This window comes from Ranitomeya variabilis, chromosome 6 (assembly GCF_051348905.1).
Source record: "Ranitomeya variabilis isolate aRanVar5 chromosome 6, aRanVar5.hap1, whole genome shotgun sequence".
In the NCBI taxonomy this organism is placed as follows: domain Eukaryota; kingdom Metazoa; phylum Chordata; class Amphibia; order Anura; family Dendrobatidae; genus Ranitomeya; species Ranitomeya variabilis.
This window is the reverse complement of record NC_135237.1, coordinates 570296764-570313544: the sequence shown is the minus strand read 5'-3', so window position 1 is coordinate 570313544 and position 16781 is coordinate 570296764. Positions and strand designations below refer to the sequence as shown.

Sequence of the window (16781 nt, the reverse complement as noted above, 5' to 3'; positions counted from 1 at the left end):
TAACCGAGGATCTTTCAGGATGGAAAGCAGGAGCTGGGTGAAAGTTCTTCACATGCTGCTCTAGCTCTCGCGGTTATTAGAGGCAGCAGGTGTCGGATGATGGGAGAAGTAGTCCCACACGTTGTACCTCCCATCACAGCTGTGTGCTCTCGCCGTCTTCTGACAGTGGGGATGGTATCACTGCCGATCAGAAGCGACGTTTGCCACGCTGTCATGCATATGACAGTGGCAAACACAGTATTGTCGGACCCCCATTCAAGTAAATGGGGTTCGGGTCCGCTCCTCTGTCTCTGCTGGACGACAGGCTGTATGGTGGCATCATGCAACCATGCAGCCTGTCATCTAGATGTAGCAGAGCAGACTGTGAAAGAGGTGACATGCTCTATGTAAAAAAAAAAATGCTGCAAAGCACAAAACCCCGATGACAAAAAAATAAAATAAAACTGCATGAGGTTTCTGAAATCTCATAGGCTTTGCTGGTACTGTAAAAAGCAGCTGAAAATTAGCATAAATAAACGCAGCAAAGACACCCAGTGCGAACGGGCCCTTTACTCATGTTCTTGAACACACGGCTATTATTCTGAACACTACTGTAAATATGAGCCAATAGGAACTTAAGGGGCCTGAGCAAAAATGTGAAACTTCACCACCATCAGTATCACACAGGGGTTACAAGACCTCTCACATGCATGATCTGCAGGGTTACTGGCACATAGGTCTGACATCACGGCTTGTAACAGTGGCTGAGGGGACACATCCCGGATCTGCAGTGAGGAATGGAGACAATCCAGCAGACCCTAGTGTTGGATGTCACGTAAACTGCATTTCAGGGGCTAAAGATTGCAAAGAGAAACACCTAGAGCTCACATCCAGCCTATATTACCGGGAGAGACACACAGACCTCACATCCAGCCTATATTACTGGGAGAGACACACAGACCTCACATCCAGCCTATATTACCGGGAGAGACACACAGACCTCACATCCAGCCTATATTACTGGGAGAGACACACAGACCTCACATCCAGCCTATATTACTGGGAGACACACAGACCTCACATCCAGCCTATATTACTGGGAGAGACACACAGACCTCACATCCAGCCTATATTACTGGGAGAGACACACAGACCTCACATCCAGCCTATATTACTGGGAGAGACACACAGAGCTCACATCCAGCCTATATTACCGGGAAAGACACACAGACCTCACATCCAGCCTATATTACTGGGAGAGACACACAGAGCTCACATCCAGCCTATATTACTGGGAGAGACACACAGACCTCACATCCAGCTTATATTACTGGGAGAGACACACACAGACCTCACATTCAGCCTATATTACTGGGAGAGACACACAGACCTCACATCCAGCCTATATTACTGAATGAGACACACAGAGCTCACATCCAGCCTATATTACTGGGAGAGACACACAGAGCTCACATCCAGCCTATATTACTGGGAGATACGCACAGAGCTCACATCCAGCCTATATTACTGGGAGAGACACACATACCTCACATCCAGCCTATATTACTGGGAGAGACACACAGAGCTCACATCCAGCCTATATTACCGGGAAAGACACACAGACCTCACATCCAGCCTAAATTACTGGGAGAGACACACAGAGCTCACATCCAGTCTATATTACTGGGAGAGACACACAGACCTCACATCCAGCCTATATTACTGGGGGAGACACACAGACCTCACATCCAGCCTATATTACCGGGAGAGACACACAGAGCTCACATCCAGCCTATATTACTGAGAGACACACAGAGCTCACATCCAGCCTATATTACTGGGGGAGACACACAGACCTCACATCCAGTCTATATTACTGGGAGACACACACAGACCTAACATCCAGCCTATATTACTGGGAGAGACACACAGAGCTCACATCCAGTCTATATTACTGGGAGAGACACACAGACCTCACATCCAGCCTATATTACTGGGAGAGACACACAGACCTCACATCCAGCCTATATTACTGGGAGACACACAGACCTCACATCCAGCCTATATTACTGGGAGAGACACACAGAGCTCACATCCAGCCTATATTACTGGGAGAGACACACAGAGCTCACATCCAGCCTATATTACTGGGGGACACACACAGACCTCACATCCAGCCTATATTACTGGGAGAGACACACAGAGCTCACATCCAGCCTATATTACCGGGAGAGACACACAGAGCTCACATCCAGCCTATATTACTGGGAGAGACACACAGATCTCACATCCAGCCTATATTACTGGTAGAGACACACAGACCTCACATCCAGACTATATTACTGGGAGAGACACACAGAGCTCACATCCAGCCTATATTACTGGGAGAGACACACAGACCTCACATCCAGCCTATATTACTGGGAGAGACACACAGACCTCACATCCAGCCTATATTACTGGGTGGACTGATTACAATTAGACGTTGGATACAGACTGAATTTCAGGTGTCTGAGAATACAGGAATTTAGATTGGAAATGCTTCAGGGGTCACAGCTGGCAGCCCCCCATGATCTGAGCCCCTGCTCCTCCTCAGTCGCTCCCTGTTGCACAGCACTTTGTAGTAAAGACTTCAGGTTTATTACAAAACGGCCCTTTATAAAAACATTTCTACAGACAATAGATAAATGCAGAGAAGACCGAGACTCACAAAACAGGTAAAATACAGAAATCTGCGGGAGCCAAACCAGCAATCAGCGATCCCATCAGGGGCCACAGGGGCCCGTAAAGTGCAAAATCTGCAGAAGTCTCCTCCAGATGGAGCAGAGTAAAGTGCAGCACGAGCAGAGGGGCCCAGACCGCGGAGGTGGGGCAGTCCCTGGATCAGTCCATCAGGGGGCGATGTAGGACGTCTGACCCGCGGCGTGGACTCTGCAGAACTCCTGCCCTCCGCTGGCCTTGTTCCTGCAGGGCTGACCCGCACGGGTGATGGCGTGGCAGAACTGGCGCGGAGACATCGATGACAGCGACCTGTGCGGGCAACAAGGGGCAGGGCGTGAGGGCGACGCTCCGGATCGGTCACATCTGCCCCCTACTGGTGGGTTATATCGGGTCTTCAGTGCCATTGATAGTCACAGCCGCCCCCAGAGATTGAGTCTCTGCAACAAGCTGCACTACAAGTCCCAGAATGCACCACTGTAAGATCTGCTCCAGCTGCCATGCTGGGAGTAGTAGTTCCACAGCAGCTGGCTCAGCGTATATAGCCGTGATATGCTGCCTGTGGCTTCACAGCTTCTGCACTGGATCATGAAGGAGCATGCTGGGAGTTGTAGTGGCATGCCTCCCGTCTCCTTCACATTACTCTGGATACTCACAAGTTGCTGCAAATAGAAGAATTTGGACTTTTACTTATAGACTCCGACATGGAATCAAACGCTGCCCCCAAGTGTCGCTGGGGAGTTCTGTCCAGCGCCATCTGCAGGAACAAGACGACACTTACATCTGCTCTGTGCAATCTCTGCAGCTGACACTAGGGGGCGATGTCGACACAGGGGTATTAGGCTGTGACCGATACACATCGCCCCCTAGTGGCGGCCGCAGCACATCATTCCTCCGAGCACTCACCGTTCTCAGGGGGCTGCCGTGCCCCCGGACTGAGATGGAGACGCTCAGTCGGCGCAGTTTCATGGCGGGAGTGGACGGCTGCGGAGTCCTCGTCCATGGCTGCGACTTCCAGTCCTGATGTGCCGGAGACGCTACCACAGACACATCTTTACACAACGTCTCGTTACCCAACACCGAATCATCTGGAAGAGGGAGAACGAGTGCATCAGAAAAAAAAAGGGGCGAAAACCTGCATTAGCCGCAGGGCAGAATTATAAATGCAGCTCTGGATGGAAATCCCATAGAGTCACAAGAACAAGAGAGAGAGCGCCATCCAGAGGCCGCACCCATGTGACTGACGTCCACCAGCTTCCTCAGCTTCTCCTTCAGCAGGGCGTCCTCCTCTGCCCTAAACACACAAGAGAATTACTGAAATCCTCTGTGCTAGTTTAGGATTTTTATTTTTTTTAAAATTACATTATGGGTGTACTTACTTTTCAGGAGTTGAGCTACAAAACCCTGCATCCTTCTCTACGTAAGGCAGGAGCACAGGACACTCTCTGGGGGCCGTCAGCGCGGCCTTCCTGCTCCTCACCTTCACCAGGTAGCAAATGAAACGCAGTAGTGTCCAGTGACCTGCGGGGGGCGCAGGAGGGATAAACAGCAGTCACCTCAAGAAGTCCGTTATGTCTCCACACACTGGCAGAGGGCGCCCCCCTCAGATATGCAGTAGCCGTAGATCCTAGCAGATAGGCAGCCCCCCTCAGGTGCAGCAGTTCCGCTGGCAGGGACCCCTAGCAGTCCCAGGAATGCCCCCCATTGTCTGCACTCACCTATCACCCCCCCTCAGGTGCCCCCAGTTGTCTTCGCTCACCTATCACCGCCCCCCTACATTGTCTGCGCTCACCTATCACCGCCCCTCCCCCCGGCGCTCCCCGCTGTCTGCGCTCACCTATCACCGCCCCCCCCAGGTGCCCCCCCTTGTCTGCGCTCACCTATCACCGCCCCTCCCCACGGCGCTCCCCGCTGTCTGCGCTCACCTATCACCGCCCCTCCCCCCGGCGCTCCCCGCTGTCTGCGCTCACCTATCACCGCCCCCCCTTGTCTGCGCTCACCTATCACCGCCCCCCCCAGGTGCCCCCCCTTGTCTGCGCTCACCTATCACCGCCCCTCCCCCCGGCGCTCCCCACTGTCTGCGCTCACCTATCACTGCCCCCCCTTGTCTGCGCTCACCTATCACCGCCCCCCCCAGGTGCCCCACTTGTCTTCGCTCACCTATCACCCCCCCCCTCAGGCGCCCCCAGTTGTCTGCGCTCACCTATCACCGCCCCCCCCCCTTGTCTGCACTCACCTATCACCGCCCCCCCCAGGCGCCCCCCGCTGTCTGCGCTCACCTATCACCGCCCCTCCCCCCGGCGCTCCCCGCTGTCTGCGCTCACCTATCACCGCCCCCCCCCTTGTCTGCACTCACCTATCACCGCCCCCCCCAGGCGCCACCTGTTGTCTTCGCTCACCTATCACCGCCCCTCCCCCCGGCGCTCCCCGCTGTCTGCGCTCACCTATCACCGCCCCTCCCCCCGGCGCTCCCCGCTGTCTGCGCTCACCTATCACTGCCCCCCCTTGTCTGCGCTCACCTATCACCGCCCCCCCCCAGGTGCCCCCCCTTGTCTGCGCTCACCTATCACCGCCCCTCCCCCCGGCGCTCCCCACTGTCTGCGCTCACCTATCACTGCCCCCCCTTGTCTGCGCTCACCTATCACCGCCCCCCCCAGGTGCCCCACTTGTCTTCGCTCACCTATCACCCCCCCCCTCAGGCGCCCCCAGTTGTCTGCGCTCACCTATCACCGCCCCCCCCCTTGTCTGCACTCACCTATCACCGCCCCCCCCAGGCGCCCCCCGTTGTCTTCGCTCACCTATCACCGCCCCTCCCCCCGGCGCTCCCCGCTGTCTGCGCTCACCTATCACCGCCCCTCCCCCCGGCGCTCCCCGCTGTCTGCGCTCACCTATCACCGCTCCCCACTGTCTGCGCTCACCTATCACTGCCCCCCCTTGTCTGCGCTCACCTATCACCGCCCCCCCCAGGTGCCCCACTTGTCTTCGCTCACCTATCACCCCCCCCCCCCTCAGGCGCCCCCAGTTGTCTGCGCTCACCTATCACCGCCCCCCCCCCCTTGTCTGCACTCACCTATCACCGCCCCCCCCAGGCGCCCCCCGTTGTCTTCGCTCACCTATCACCGCCCCCCCCAGGCGCTCCCCGCTGTCTGCGCTCACCTATCACCGCCCCTCCCCCCGGCGCTCCCCGCTGTCTGCGCTCACCTATCACCGCCCCTCCCCCCGGCGCTCCCCGCTGTCTGCGCTCACCTATCACCGCCCCTCCCCCCGGCGCTCCCCGCTGTCTGCGCTCACCTATCACTGCCCCCCCCAGGTGCCCCCCCTTGTCTGCGCTCACCTATCACCGCCCCTCCCCACGGCGCTCCCCGCTGTCTGCGCTCACCTATCACCGCCCCCCCCCCCCCCCCCTTGTCTGCGCTCACCTATCACCGCCCCTCCCCCCGGCGCTCCCCGCTGTCTGCGCTCACCTATCACTGCCCCCCCTTGTCTGCGCTCACCTATCACCGCCCCCCCCAGGTGCCCCCCCTTGTCTGCGCTCACCTATCACCGCCCCTCCCCCCGGCGCTCCCCACTGTCTGCGCTCACCTATCACTGCCCCCCCTTGTCTGCGCTCACCTATCACCGCCCCCCCCAGGTGCCCCACTTGTCTTCGCTCACCTATCACCCCCCCCCTCAGGCGCCCCCAGTTGTCTGCGCTCACCTATCACCGCCCCTCCCCCCGGCGCTCCCCGCTGTCTGCGCTCACCTATCACCGCCCCCCCCCCCCTTGTCTGCACTCACCTATCACCGCCCCCCCCAGGCGCCCCCTGTTGTCTTCGCTCACCTATCACCGCCCTCCCCGGCGCTCCCCGCTGTCTGCGCTCACCTATCACCGTGCACACCAGTAACGCCGTCAGCGATCTGAACCCGAGCGACGTGTTGTGGTTGAGCTCAGAAACTGCGTTGAGCAGGATCAGGAGCAGCAGGACGAGGCGCGAGAAGCCGGGGGTCTGCAGGAACGTCATCAGCAGGGCCAGGAGAAGGAAGTAGGCGCCATGAAGGACACACGTGGAAATGGCGTCCAGGTTCCCGCCTGTGAACAGAAGTCGTGGGCGGATTATCCGCAGTAATGCACTGTCACGGTTCACGGGGAGGATACGTTTATCATCCCCACCACTCTCACCAATTTGTCCTGAACCGGGGTTGTTTGGTTGCCCCTGGTTCTTTTCTGAAGGGGATTTATCTATATCCCACTTCCGGTTTGGAAGTTGCAGCTCTCTGGCGCCCCCCTTACCCTCAGGTCAGATTAGGTTCTGCACCTAGGGTAATTTGGCACCAGAAAGTCTGCCTTACTTTGTACTGGCTAATGGGCACACTGCAGTAAGGGTGATATAACTACTCCCACTCAGGCGGGAACAATAATTATCGACGCAGCCGATCGCTACAAAGCCTCCCAAACGCACAGAACAAATCCCGTGCCACAATGTCCAATTTCTTAATTATTAACGGGTTCGGAGCCTACCCAGATTGGTGAATTCACTTCAGAGGACGTGACCATACGTTATAGAGCAAGGAGCGACAAAGCTAGTAATTTTATATTTTACTCTAAAAAAGGTAGGCAGTGTTTACAGAGGTATAAAAAGATATTATAAAGAAGACAAATATATGTACAATACAATTACGAATAAAATGGGATCAAGGTTGAAAAACACTTACATTTCGTTATGCCATATCATCTGATGGCTGACCGTGTGCTGTGGGGGAAGGGCGAGCAGATGCATCACCCTTGAATAACAACTAGACCCCAGACAGACACTAGAAGACTGCTGCTTCACTCACTTATTTCCTAGCCTAAAACCAAAGCCCTCCCCCTGTGGTGACCTCACTTAGAGGCTGGATACTCCCCTATCTTAACAGTATGAAAAATCCTCAACCCGGATATCTTGGCATAGGAACCTCTTAGAAAGAGGACACCCATGTCATTATGCTCAGTGTTCCATAGGGATTTGTTTAAGTATAGACATGGGGTGGTTGGGTGACCCAGTTCCGTAGTAATCTGTTTCTCATCTGAGCTGGTTCTGGAACCTGGAAAACTCACTGGCTGATAGTTCTACTGAAGTATATGCCAAAAATGTATTTGTCCCACTTCTATCATTAATCGGTGCTGATATTTTGATTTGCAAGGACATAGAAACCTGGGTTTGTTCCTCCTTGTGCTTCTACTTGTACTTTCACTTTGAAGCCAGATAGCATTAAGCTACTTACGGGTAGCGGCATTTTTCGGAGGCCCATGACAGCACTATGAGAGAGGGGATCCGCCCTTCAGGAACAGGAAACCTACAGAGATACAAAAGGGCGGCACCTCTCCCTATGCATCAGTTGTATATTAGAGCCTGAGAGGACTACCGCGGTTAGTAGCACACAAATATTATATATAGTTTATATACAAAACTAATCCAATACAAATACCACACGTGAGATCTATATATATCTCATTATATACATTATAGGAAGTGCAACCCCCACGTGAATAGGGAGGGAACTAAGGGTGCTGTCATGGGCCTCCGAAAAATGCCGCTACCCGTAAGTAGCTTAATGCTTTATTCGGACTCCCATGACAGCACTACGAGAGAATTACAGAGATGTAAAACTACCTTAGGGAGGGACTATGGCTTGTAGCACCCTTAACCCGAAGGTGAGATCAGAGGAGCACCCCAAGTCCAACCGATAGTGCTTGAAAAAGGTGGAAGGGGACGACCACGTAGCTGCCTTACATATCTGGTCGATTGATACTCCAGATCTTTCCGCCCAGGATGTAGCCATGGCCCTGGTGGAATGCGCCCTCAGATTCTGCGGAGCCGGACCCCACCTGCAGTATAAGCCAGAGAGATAGCCTCCCTAATCCACTTCGCTAGTGTGTACTTCGAAACTCTAAGCCCTTTCCTAGGACCTTGGAAGGATAAAAATAACGCATCCTCTCTCTTCCAAGCGTTAGTGACCGTGATATATTCTAACAGGCATCTCCTAACATCTAATGTATGGAGTAGTTCTTCTTTAGCGTTAGAGGGGTTAGGGAGAAATGATGGTAACACTATCTCCTGTGATCTGTGAAAATGTGAGGTGACTTTTGGCAAATAGGCGGGGTCCGGTTTTAGGACTACTCTGTCCTGTAAAAACTCTGTATATGGGGAGAGTCTAGAGAGCGCTTGAATGTCCCCTACTCTACGAGCAGATGTTATCGCTACCAAGAACGCTGTCTTGAGGGACAATAATTTAATTGAAGCAGAATGTAAGGGCTCAAACGGTTCTCTAGTCAAGGCTGACAGGACTAGGTTGAGATCCCAAGGTACCGACCTGTTCTTGTGTATAGGTCTAGCTCTACTAGAAGCTTTTATAAACCTTGATACCCAATAGTTATTAGCAACGTTACAAGAAAACAGGGCCCCCAGGGCTGAGACTTGTACTTTTAGTGTACTCGTGGATAGGTTTAGCTCTAACCCTTTCTGCAGGAATTCTAAAATTTGGTTAATTGGTAACCCTTCTTCCATTCTGAAATCTGAAGAGGCCAAGAACTTCCTCCAGGTTCTAGAGTAGATCTTTGTTGTTATATTTTTTCTACTCTTCATAAGGGTATCAATTAAGTTTGGGGAAAAACCTCTGTTTTTTAATAATGACCTCTCAAACACCATGCCGTCAAATGGAGCCCCTTCACCTGCGGATGGGTGATCGGACCTTGATGGAGTAAATTGGGAATGTCCGGAAGTACCCAGGGGTCTTCCACCGACATGGTCCTGAGCCACGCGAACCAAGCTCTCTTGGGCCAGAAAGGGGCGACCAGTATGACCCTTGCTCGGTCCTCCCTTATTTTCCTGACCACAAGAGGTAATAGGCCCAGCGGGGGAAACGCATAAGCCAAACGGAAGTCCCATTTGTTCAGGAAGGCGTCCACTGCCAACGGATTCTCCCTGGGATTCAGAGAACAGAATTTTTTTGTTTTTCTGTTGTCCCTGGTGGCAAACAGGTCCACGTCTGGATGACCCCACATGTGGACAATCTGACCGAAGAGGTCTCTGTTCAGGGACCATTCCCCTTGTTTTAAGGTGTTGCGGCTTAGAAAGTCCGCTTTTAGGTTTTCTTTCCCTTTTAAATGTAGAGCAGTTAAAGATAGTAAATTGCTCTCTGCTGTCTGGAGAAGGCGGTCTGCTACATCCATCAGAGATTCGGAGTGTGTTCCACCCTGGTGGTTTACGTAGGCTACTGCCACCTGGTTGTCGGAGAGGATCTTGACATGGTGACCCTGTAGATACACGAGGAGTTTTTTAACTGCTAGCTCAATAGCCATTAACTCTCTCTGATTGGAGGAAGCTGATGTTTGAGGGTCCCATAGCCCTTGAACTACGATGTCACCCATGTGCGCCCCCCATCCCGTAGGGCTGGCGTCAGTTGTTATTACACGAGTCACATGTGTCACCCCGGGAACTCCTGCCGACAGATTGCCTTCTACTAGCCACCATCTGAGAGATGTAAGTACTACTGGACCTGCAAGGACCCCTGTAAGGCTCTATCATTGTCCAGAACCTCAAACTGTAAAGGTCTGGTATGGAATTGGGCCCAACGGACGGCAGGAATGCACGAAGTTAGGGATCCTAACAGTGACATAGCCTGTCTAAGGGTCATGGATGGTTTATTAATCGCCTTCAACACCTGTTGTTGAATGTGGAGTAATTTATCAGGCGGCAGACAGCATTGTTGGGTCTCAGAATTTAATAACAGTCCGAGGAATCTCTGAATTTTTAGGGGCTGTAAACGGGATTTGTCATAATTTATAATCCAGCCCAGATGTTCTAGTTTGGCTATGGCTGTCATTGCTTGCGAAAGGCAATGATCTGCTGAATTCCCCACAATAAGGAAATCATCCAGATAAGGTATTATGAGGATATCGGATTCTCGCAAATATGCCATAACCTCAGCGACTACCTTGGTAAATACCCTAGGAGCTGCAGAAATGCCGAAGGGAAGGGCTCGATATTGAAAATGACGAACAATTCCCTCTATAGACACCGCCACCCTCAGGAACCTCTGGAAGTTCTCATGGATAGGAACATGATAGTATGCATCCTTAAGATCTACAACTACCATAAAGCAGTGTTTGAACAACATCTTTATTGTAGTACTGATAGACTCCATTTTGAAGGTTTTATTAACCAGGAATTCATTAAGAGATTTAAGATTAATGATGGTCCTAAATGACTTATCTGGTTTTTGAATCAGAAATAGAGGAGAGTAGAACCCTCTTCCTCTTTCTGAATCTGGGATCTCAATCAGCACCTTTTTAAGACATAAATTGGTGACTTCAGCTTCCAAAGCCGTTTGTTCAATAGAGGAGGAACGTAAGGGGGTTAATTTGAACTTATCCCGAGGCCAATGGTCAAACTCCAGTCTCAGACCGTCTGATATAATGCCTCGGACCCAGTCACTATTTGTGAGGTCAGACCATGCGGAAGAGAAGGCTGCCAATCTCCCTCCCACAGGGATTGCTAGTCATTGGTCTGACTTTTTACGTTCTTTTGAGGAACGGCGGAACATATAGCCCGTACCTCTTGCGTCTATCCTCCCATCTGAAATTATCTCTCGAGTGTGAGGACGCGCGTTTCCTTCCGCGACCAAACCTCCTTCTGTTGAAGGGGCGACGGTAAGATGCTGATGCCAGATTAGGGAACTTCTTCTTATCATCACCTGCTTTTTCAAGCAAGTCATCCAGAGTTGGTCCGAAGAGATATTCCCCTTTACATGGGATAGCGCAGAGCTTGGATCTTGATTGGATGTCACCAGACCAACATTTTAACCATAAGGCTCTACGAGCCGCGTTAGAAAGACCTGCTGCTCTGGCCGCCATTCTGACGGAATCCAGTGAAGCGTCCGACAGGAAGGCCGCAGCATCTTGAATCACTGGGAGCGCATTCAGGATTGTATTCCTGGATGCACCTTCCTTAAGTTGTGACTCTAACTGATCCAGCCAGACCATTAAGGATCTGCCTGTACACGTTGCGGCCACCGCTGGTCTCAGAGATCCGGCCGCCATCTCCCAGGTACCTTTAAGGAAGGTGTCTGCCTTCCTATCGAGCGGATCTTTAAGGGTCCCCATATCCTCAAAGGGTAATGAGGCTTTTTTGGACGCTTTCGCCACCGCCGCATCTAGCTTAGGGGCCTTGTCCCAGGTATCAACGGCTGCATCCTCAAAGGGATACCTGCGTTTTAAAGCTGGTGGTAACGAGCCTTTTTTCTCCGGCTTCTTCCACTCTCGGAGAATTAAATCTTGAACTTTATCACCGGAAAGGATCTGCGCTTCTTATGGTCTAATCCGCTGAACATTATTTCCTGCCTGGAAGGTTGTGTTTTAGGCTCTTCCAGGCCCATGGTACCCCTGACCGATTTAACTAGTTTGTCCACTCGGTCCAGCGGTAGACAAAACCGGCCAGAGTCCTCTTCCGAAGACGAGGAAGAGGGAATAGAGCCATAGGAACCTTCCTCTCTTTCTTCCTCCGAAGATTCAGAGATTAAGGGAGTTTTAGGTTTTGAACTTCCCGCCTGGGATAGAGACCGCAGGGATTCCCTTACTTCCATACGGATCACCTCTTTTAAGTTAGCCGTATTTGCAGATTCTTCCGCTACCTAGGGGAGGACAATAAGGTGATACCATCTATCCGACCTGATGTCCCTTAACCCCTACCACACCTGTAGACCTCACCGTCTGTTGTATACAGGGGGCACATAATTTTTTGGGATAAGAATCTGGTAAAGGGATTCCGCACAGGGCGCACTCCTTATGTTTCGTCTTTGCACTTCTCTTCCCCTAGAATGACAAAGTATAAGGGGGCCCGCGTCACTGAGTGAACATTCACGTAGATCACTTACCAGTGTACGCCAAATCAAGGTACCGGAACACGAGGGGGTTCTTTCCCAGTCGAAGCTCTCGATCCCTGCTTGGACGAGCTTTTGCGGCTGGACTGGTCACTCCTGACATGCTCCTTCTCCAAGGGCTTCTGTCGCACATCCAGTAGCTGAGGCTGCTCACCATCACTCTCCATGATGGAAGTGTGACCAAAAGCAGGGTTCTAAATCCGACACCTGCTTAAATCCCCCCTGGGTTCCGGTCAGCAGACTGCCTGGCGTCATCCCATTGGTTTCTGCTGACCAGACCGCAGCTGGGAGGTCAGCGGTAGTTAGTGGGGAATCCGGTGTCCAGGATCGATGGGCGCCGCCATCTTGGATAGACTGCGCATGCGCAGCCATCCAGTAACCCGTAAGCGCCTGCCGACTCCGCCCCCGGCGTCACAGCACTCCGGAAACGCTCCTGGGAGCGGTGCAGGACGCCGGAGATGTGCGACAGCGCTCCGGTCGGCGCCGCTTTCCCGTCACCGCTACCCCACTCCACCGCTGCATCGCTGCAAGAACCAAGGGGGGCATATACTTACCAACGCCGGCATAGAATGGAGATCAGGCAATCCTCCGGACCCTGCTCCCTGCTGCCATACTCCACCGACGTGCAGTCTAGCCAGGACCACCGTGGCGCCTCCAGGGACATCCGCACCGGCCGAGGTAGGAGACCCCCCCGCTACCAGATTCGGCCGGCCGGCCTGGGATCCACTACGGAGATTTTCATCTGTAGGATCCTGTCCCTCCAGGAACAGGAAACCAACTGATGCATAGGGAGAGGTGCCGCCCTTTTGTATCTCTGTAGGTTTCCTGTTCCTGAAGGGCGGATCCCCTCTCTCGTAGTGCTGTCATGGGAGTCCGAATAAAAATTCTTGAGGGAGGGAGGGGGGAATGAGGGGTTCTGGATTACACCCACAGGCTGAGTGGGAAGAGAGGGGTCGGAAAGGCCACAGCGTGTGTCTGAAAAGCCAATGTACTTTTAGGTAGATACTCAAACATGGCATATTCACATTATTGTGACATGCACCTGAGTATCTGACAACACCTGCGTCTGACAACCAGCGCTGCCATCGCTGCTCTGAGCCTGGCTTACAGTGTTTCCGCTGCCTCGCGGCACTGCTGGGTGACAATATGGCGAAACAAGGAGCCATCGCGGCGGTGGCCAAGCTACAAGAATTCACCTTTAAGGCAAGGTGCATATTGGATGTCTCTCCCCGCAGACACCCCCGGCAGCTCCTTACCTGCCCAGATGATGAACCCCTGGATGTAGCTGAGCCGGTGCTCCACGCTGCGGTGCATGTGCTCCATGGCGTATAGCGCGGCGCTCAGGCTCCGGTTCATGCGCTGCAGCTTCTCCATCAGGTCGTCGTAGTGCAGCGCGCTGCGGTCCTGGTAGGACAGGAACAGCGCCAGGTTAGACTCTGCAGATACAAGAGAACAACAGCGGTCACCGCAGAGAGGAGCCATAATCAGCCGGCACAGTCACAGCCAGCAGCGCTGATACATTGTAACAAACCCTCAGCTGTGATACCAGGACATCGGGTCTAGCACTCACCGATTTTGGCATAGACATCACGTGACCTGGCTCGGACTTCTGCGAGGTCGGCCATGATGGCTTTATGCCCCTTGTGCAGCTCCGCGTCCTGCGCCGTCAGGTGCCCACTCACATTCTCTACAGAAAGGAAAGAAAGACCCCCATCAGCGAGCGGAGGATGGGTGCAGGAGTCCACAGCCGGATGTCTCCCCACTGTCGGGTCCCCAGGGGCAGAGTCTCTGCAGACCCCACATGGTTGGCAGCGTCTGCTGAGAGTTGTGGTGTCTTTACCAGGAGTGCGATGCAGCAGGGGGCGCTCCGGAGACGCTGCCGCTCCCACATACCTATGTTTCGTGTGATCCCCTCGATCATGTCCACCACCAGGTGGTGCCCACTGGCGATCAGCGCCTTCTCCTCCGCCAGCAGCTGCAGGTTCCCGCTGATGGAGCCCTCCATCTTCTCCTGGTTGTTCTGCAGCTGCTCTTGCTGGGTCAGGAGGTGGTCCTGGCTGCTCAGGACCCTGTGCAGAGACTCCGAGGTCAGCTCCTTCAGCTCCTCCTGCCCATCCTGGGAAGAGACGTAATGTCAGAGGAGGGGGAAGGCCGCACCCAGGAGGGGGCAGGCAGCGCCGACAGAGGACCCGCACCCAGGAGGGGGCAGGCAGCGCCGACAGAGGACCCGCACCCAGGAGGGGGCAGGCAGCGCCGACAGAGGACCCGCACCCAGGAGGGGGCAGGCAGCGCCGACAGAGGACCCGCACTCGCGGGGAAGCGCCGACAGACGCCGCACTCGCGGGGAAGCGCCGACAGACGCCGCACTCGCGGGGAAGCGCCGACAGACGCCGCACTCGCGGGGAAGCGCCGACAGACGCCGCACTCGCGGGGAAGCGCCGACAGACGCCGCACTCGCGGGGAAGCGCCGACAGACGCCGCACTCGCGGGGAAGCGCCGACAGACGCCGCACTCGCGGGGAAGCGCCGACAGACGCCGCACTCGCGGGGAAGCGCCGACAGACGCCGCACTCGCGGGGAAGCGCCGACAGACGCCGCACTCAGTGTTGTGGGTGGAAGGACATCTATTCCTGTGCTCAGATTCTGGGTCAGGGTGGGCATCTGACCGTGCTGCTTAAACATGAATGGCCTCAATACCAGCCCCCGTCTCCCACCCCCCATCGTGCTCGGTTACCTTCAGCACTTTCATGGCCTCCAGCTGGTCCATGGCCGTTGACACCAGGGTGTTGACCGTGAGCTCGGTGCGTCGGCGGAAGTGGAGCTGTCGTGTGGTGTAGCAGACGGAGCGCGCCCGGTTACTGACAATGTGGTAGGCGTTCCAGGTGTCGGGGTCCATGGGGGACGTGCACTCGGCGAGGGTCTGCGGACAATGGACCGACTCAGTAAACCGCACGGTGTAAGAAGTTCTGCTGAGCACCGCCTGTCCTGCTCACCATGTCCTCCGTGCAGGGGTACGTCCGCCGCCCCTCCACTTCTGCCTGGCAGTTGAACAGCGAGACCCCCAGCTTGGCGATCTCTTCCTCCGACATGTCTGTGCACGACGCCCTCAGCTGACTGACGACCTGTAAGGAGACGGAGGCGCCATCACCGCACAAGGCCCGTACTCCAGTCACATCCAGAGCTGCGGGGCCTTACAGCCTCTGCACTGCCGTGTTATTGGGGGAGGGGCAGTCGGACGGTCATCTGCTGTGGATGCAGCTCTGGGTGTGACTGGAGTACATCAGGATGAACAGAGCAGGACCCCCACCCTCCGCACCTTGTAGTGACAGCTGTCCAGAGGCGACAGCTCCAGGATTTTGGCTTCAGCTAAAAACTTCTCATCAGAAGTGGTCATCTCAAAGGGGGCGCTGGAAAGAGACCGGGGGTCCAGGGCCGCCTCCTTCTGGGGGGCAGATGAGTCACTGGGAGACTTGCGGGTGAACCAGCCAAAAAAAGCCCCACTCCCTGCAGGAAGGCAGAGGACGAAGAAGAGCAGAAAGACATGGCTGCCGGGAGACATCACGATAGCTGCAGGAAAAAAAGGAGATGTAATACCCGTCCTCACCACAGGGGGGCGGTGTAGTGTAAGGAGTGATACCCCGTCCTCACCACAGGGGGCGGTGTAGTGTCAGGGGTGATAACCCGTCCTCACCACAGGGGGGCGGTGCAGTGTCAGGAGTGATACCCCATCCTCACCACAGGGGGCGGTGCAGTGTCAGGAGTGATACCCCATCCTCACCACAGGGGGCGGTGCAGTGTCAGGAGTGATACCCCATCCTCACCACAGGGGGCGGTGCAGTGTCAGGAGTGATACCCCATCCTCACCACAGGGGGCGGTGCAGTGTCAGGAGTGATACCCCATCCTCACCACAGGGGGCGGTGCAGTGTCAGGAGTGATACCCCATCCTCACCACAGGGGGCGGTGCAGTGTCAGGAGTGATACCCGGCCGGCATTACTACAGTGTCACAAATAACGTTACCGCAGCAGCTGTCGGTCGGTGTGGACAGCCGCGTACCGGAGCAGCCCGCTGGCAGCAGCTGCACTTCACCTGCCGTCTCTTCAATGCTCGAATCTCTCGCGCCGACATCTTTTATAAAAGATCGTGTGAGTGACGTCACGCCCAATCCCTTCCCTGCAAAGCACAGCGC

The 16781-nt window shown here is 54.6% G+C and overlaps 1 protein-coding gene across 2 annotated transcripts; it reads right to left on the bottom strand.

Moving 5' to 3' along the window:
* Positions 1-2603: 2603 nt before the first annotated feature.
* On the bottom strand, positions 2604-16753 carry LOC143783114 (protein brambleberry-like). 2 transcript variants are annotated; one of them, XM_077271389.1, is made up of 13 exons: positions 16649-16753; positions 15910-16160; positions 15587-15715; positions 15328-15513; positions 14488-14710; positions 14165-14281; positions 13851-14030; positions 6560-6766; positions 4077-4218; positions 3930-3991; positions 3604-3785; positions 3354-3454; positions 2604-3009 (listed from the first exon to the last, which is right to left on the bottom strand). In XM_077271389.1, the coding sequence occupies exons 2-13, from the start codon at positions 16150-16152 to the stop codon at positions 2871-2873; spliced, it is 1911 nt and encodes a 636-aa protein (XP_077127504.1). In that variant the 5' UTR covers positions 16153-16160; positions 16649-16753; the 3' UTR covers positions 2604-2870. The 2 variants fall into 2 exon arrangements, with proteins under 2 accessions (XP_077127504.1, XP_077127503.1); XM_077271388.1 differs by having other exon boundaries at positions 16613-16741.
* Between the last annotated feature and the right edge of the window lie 28 nt (positions 16754-16781).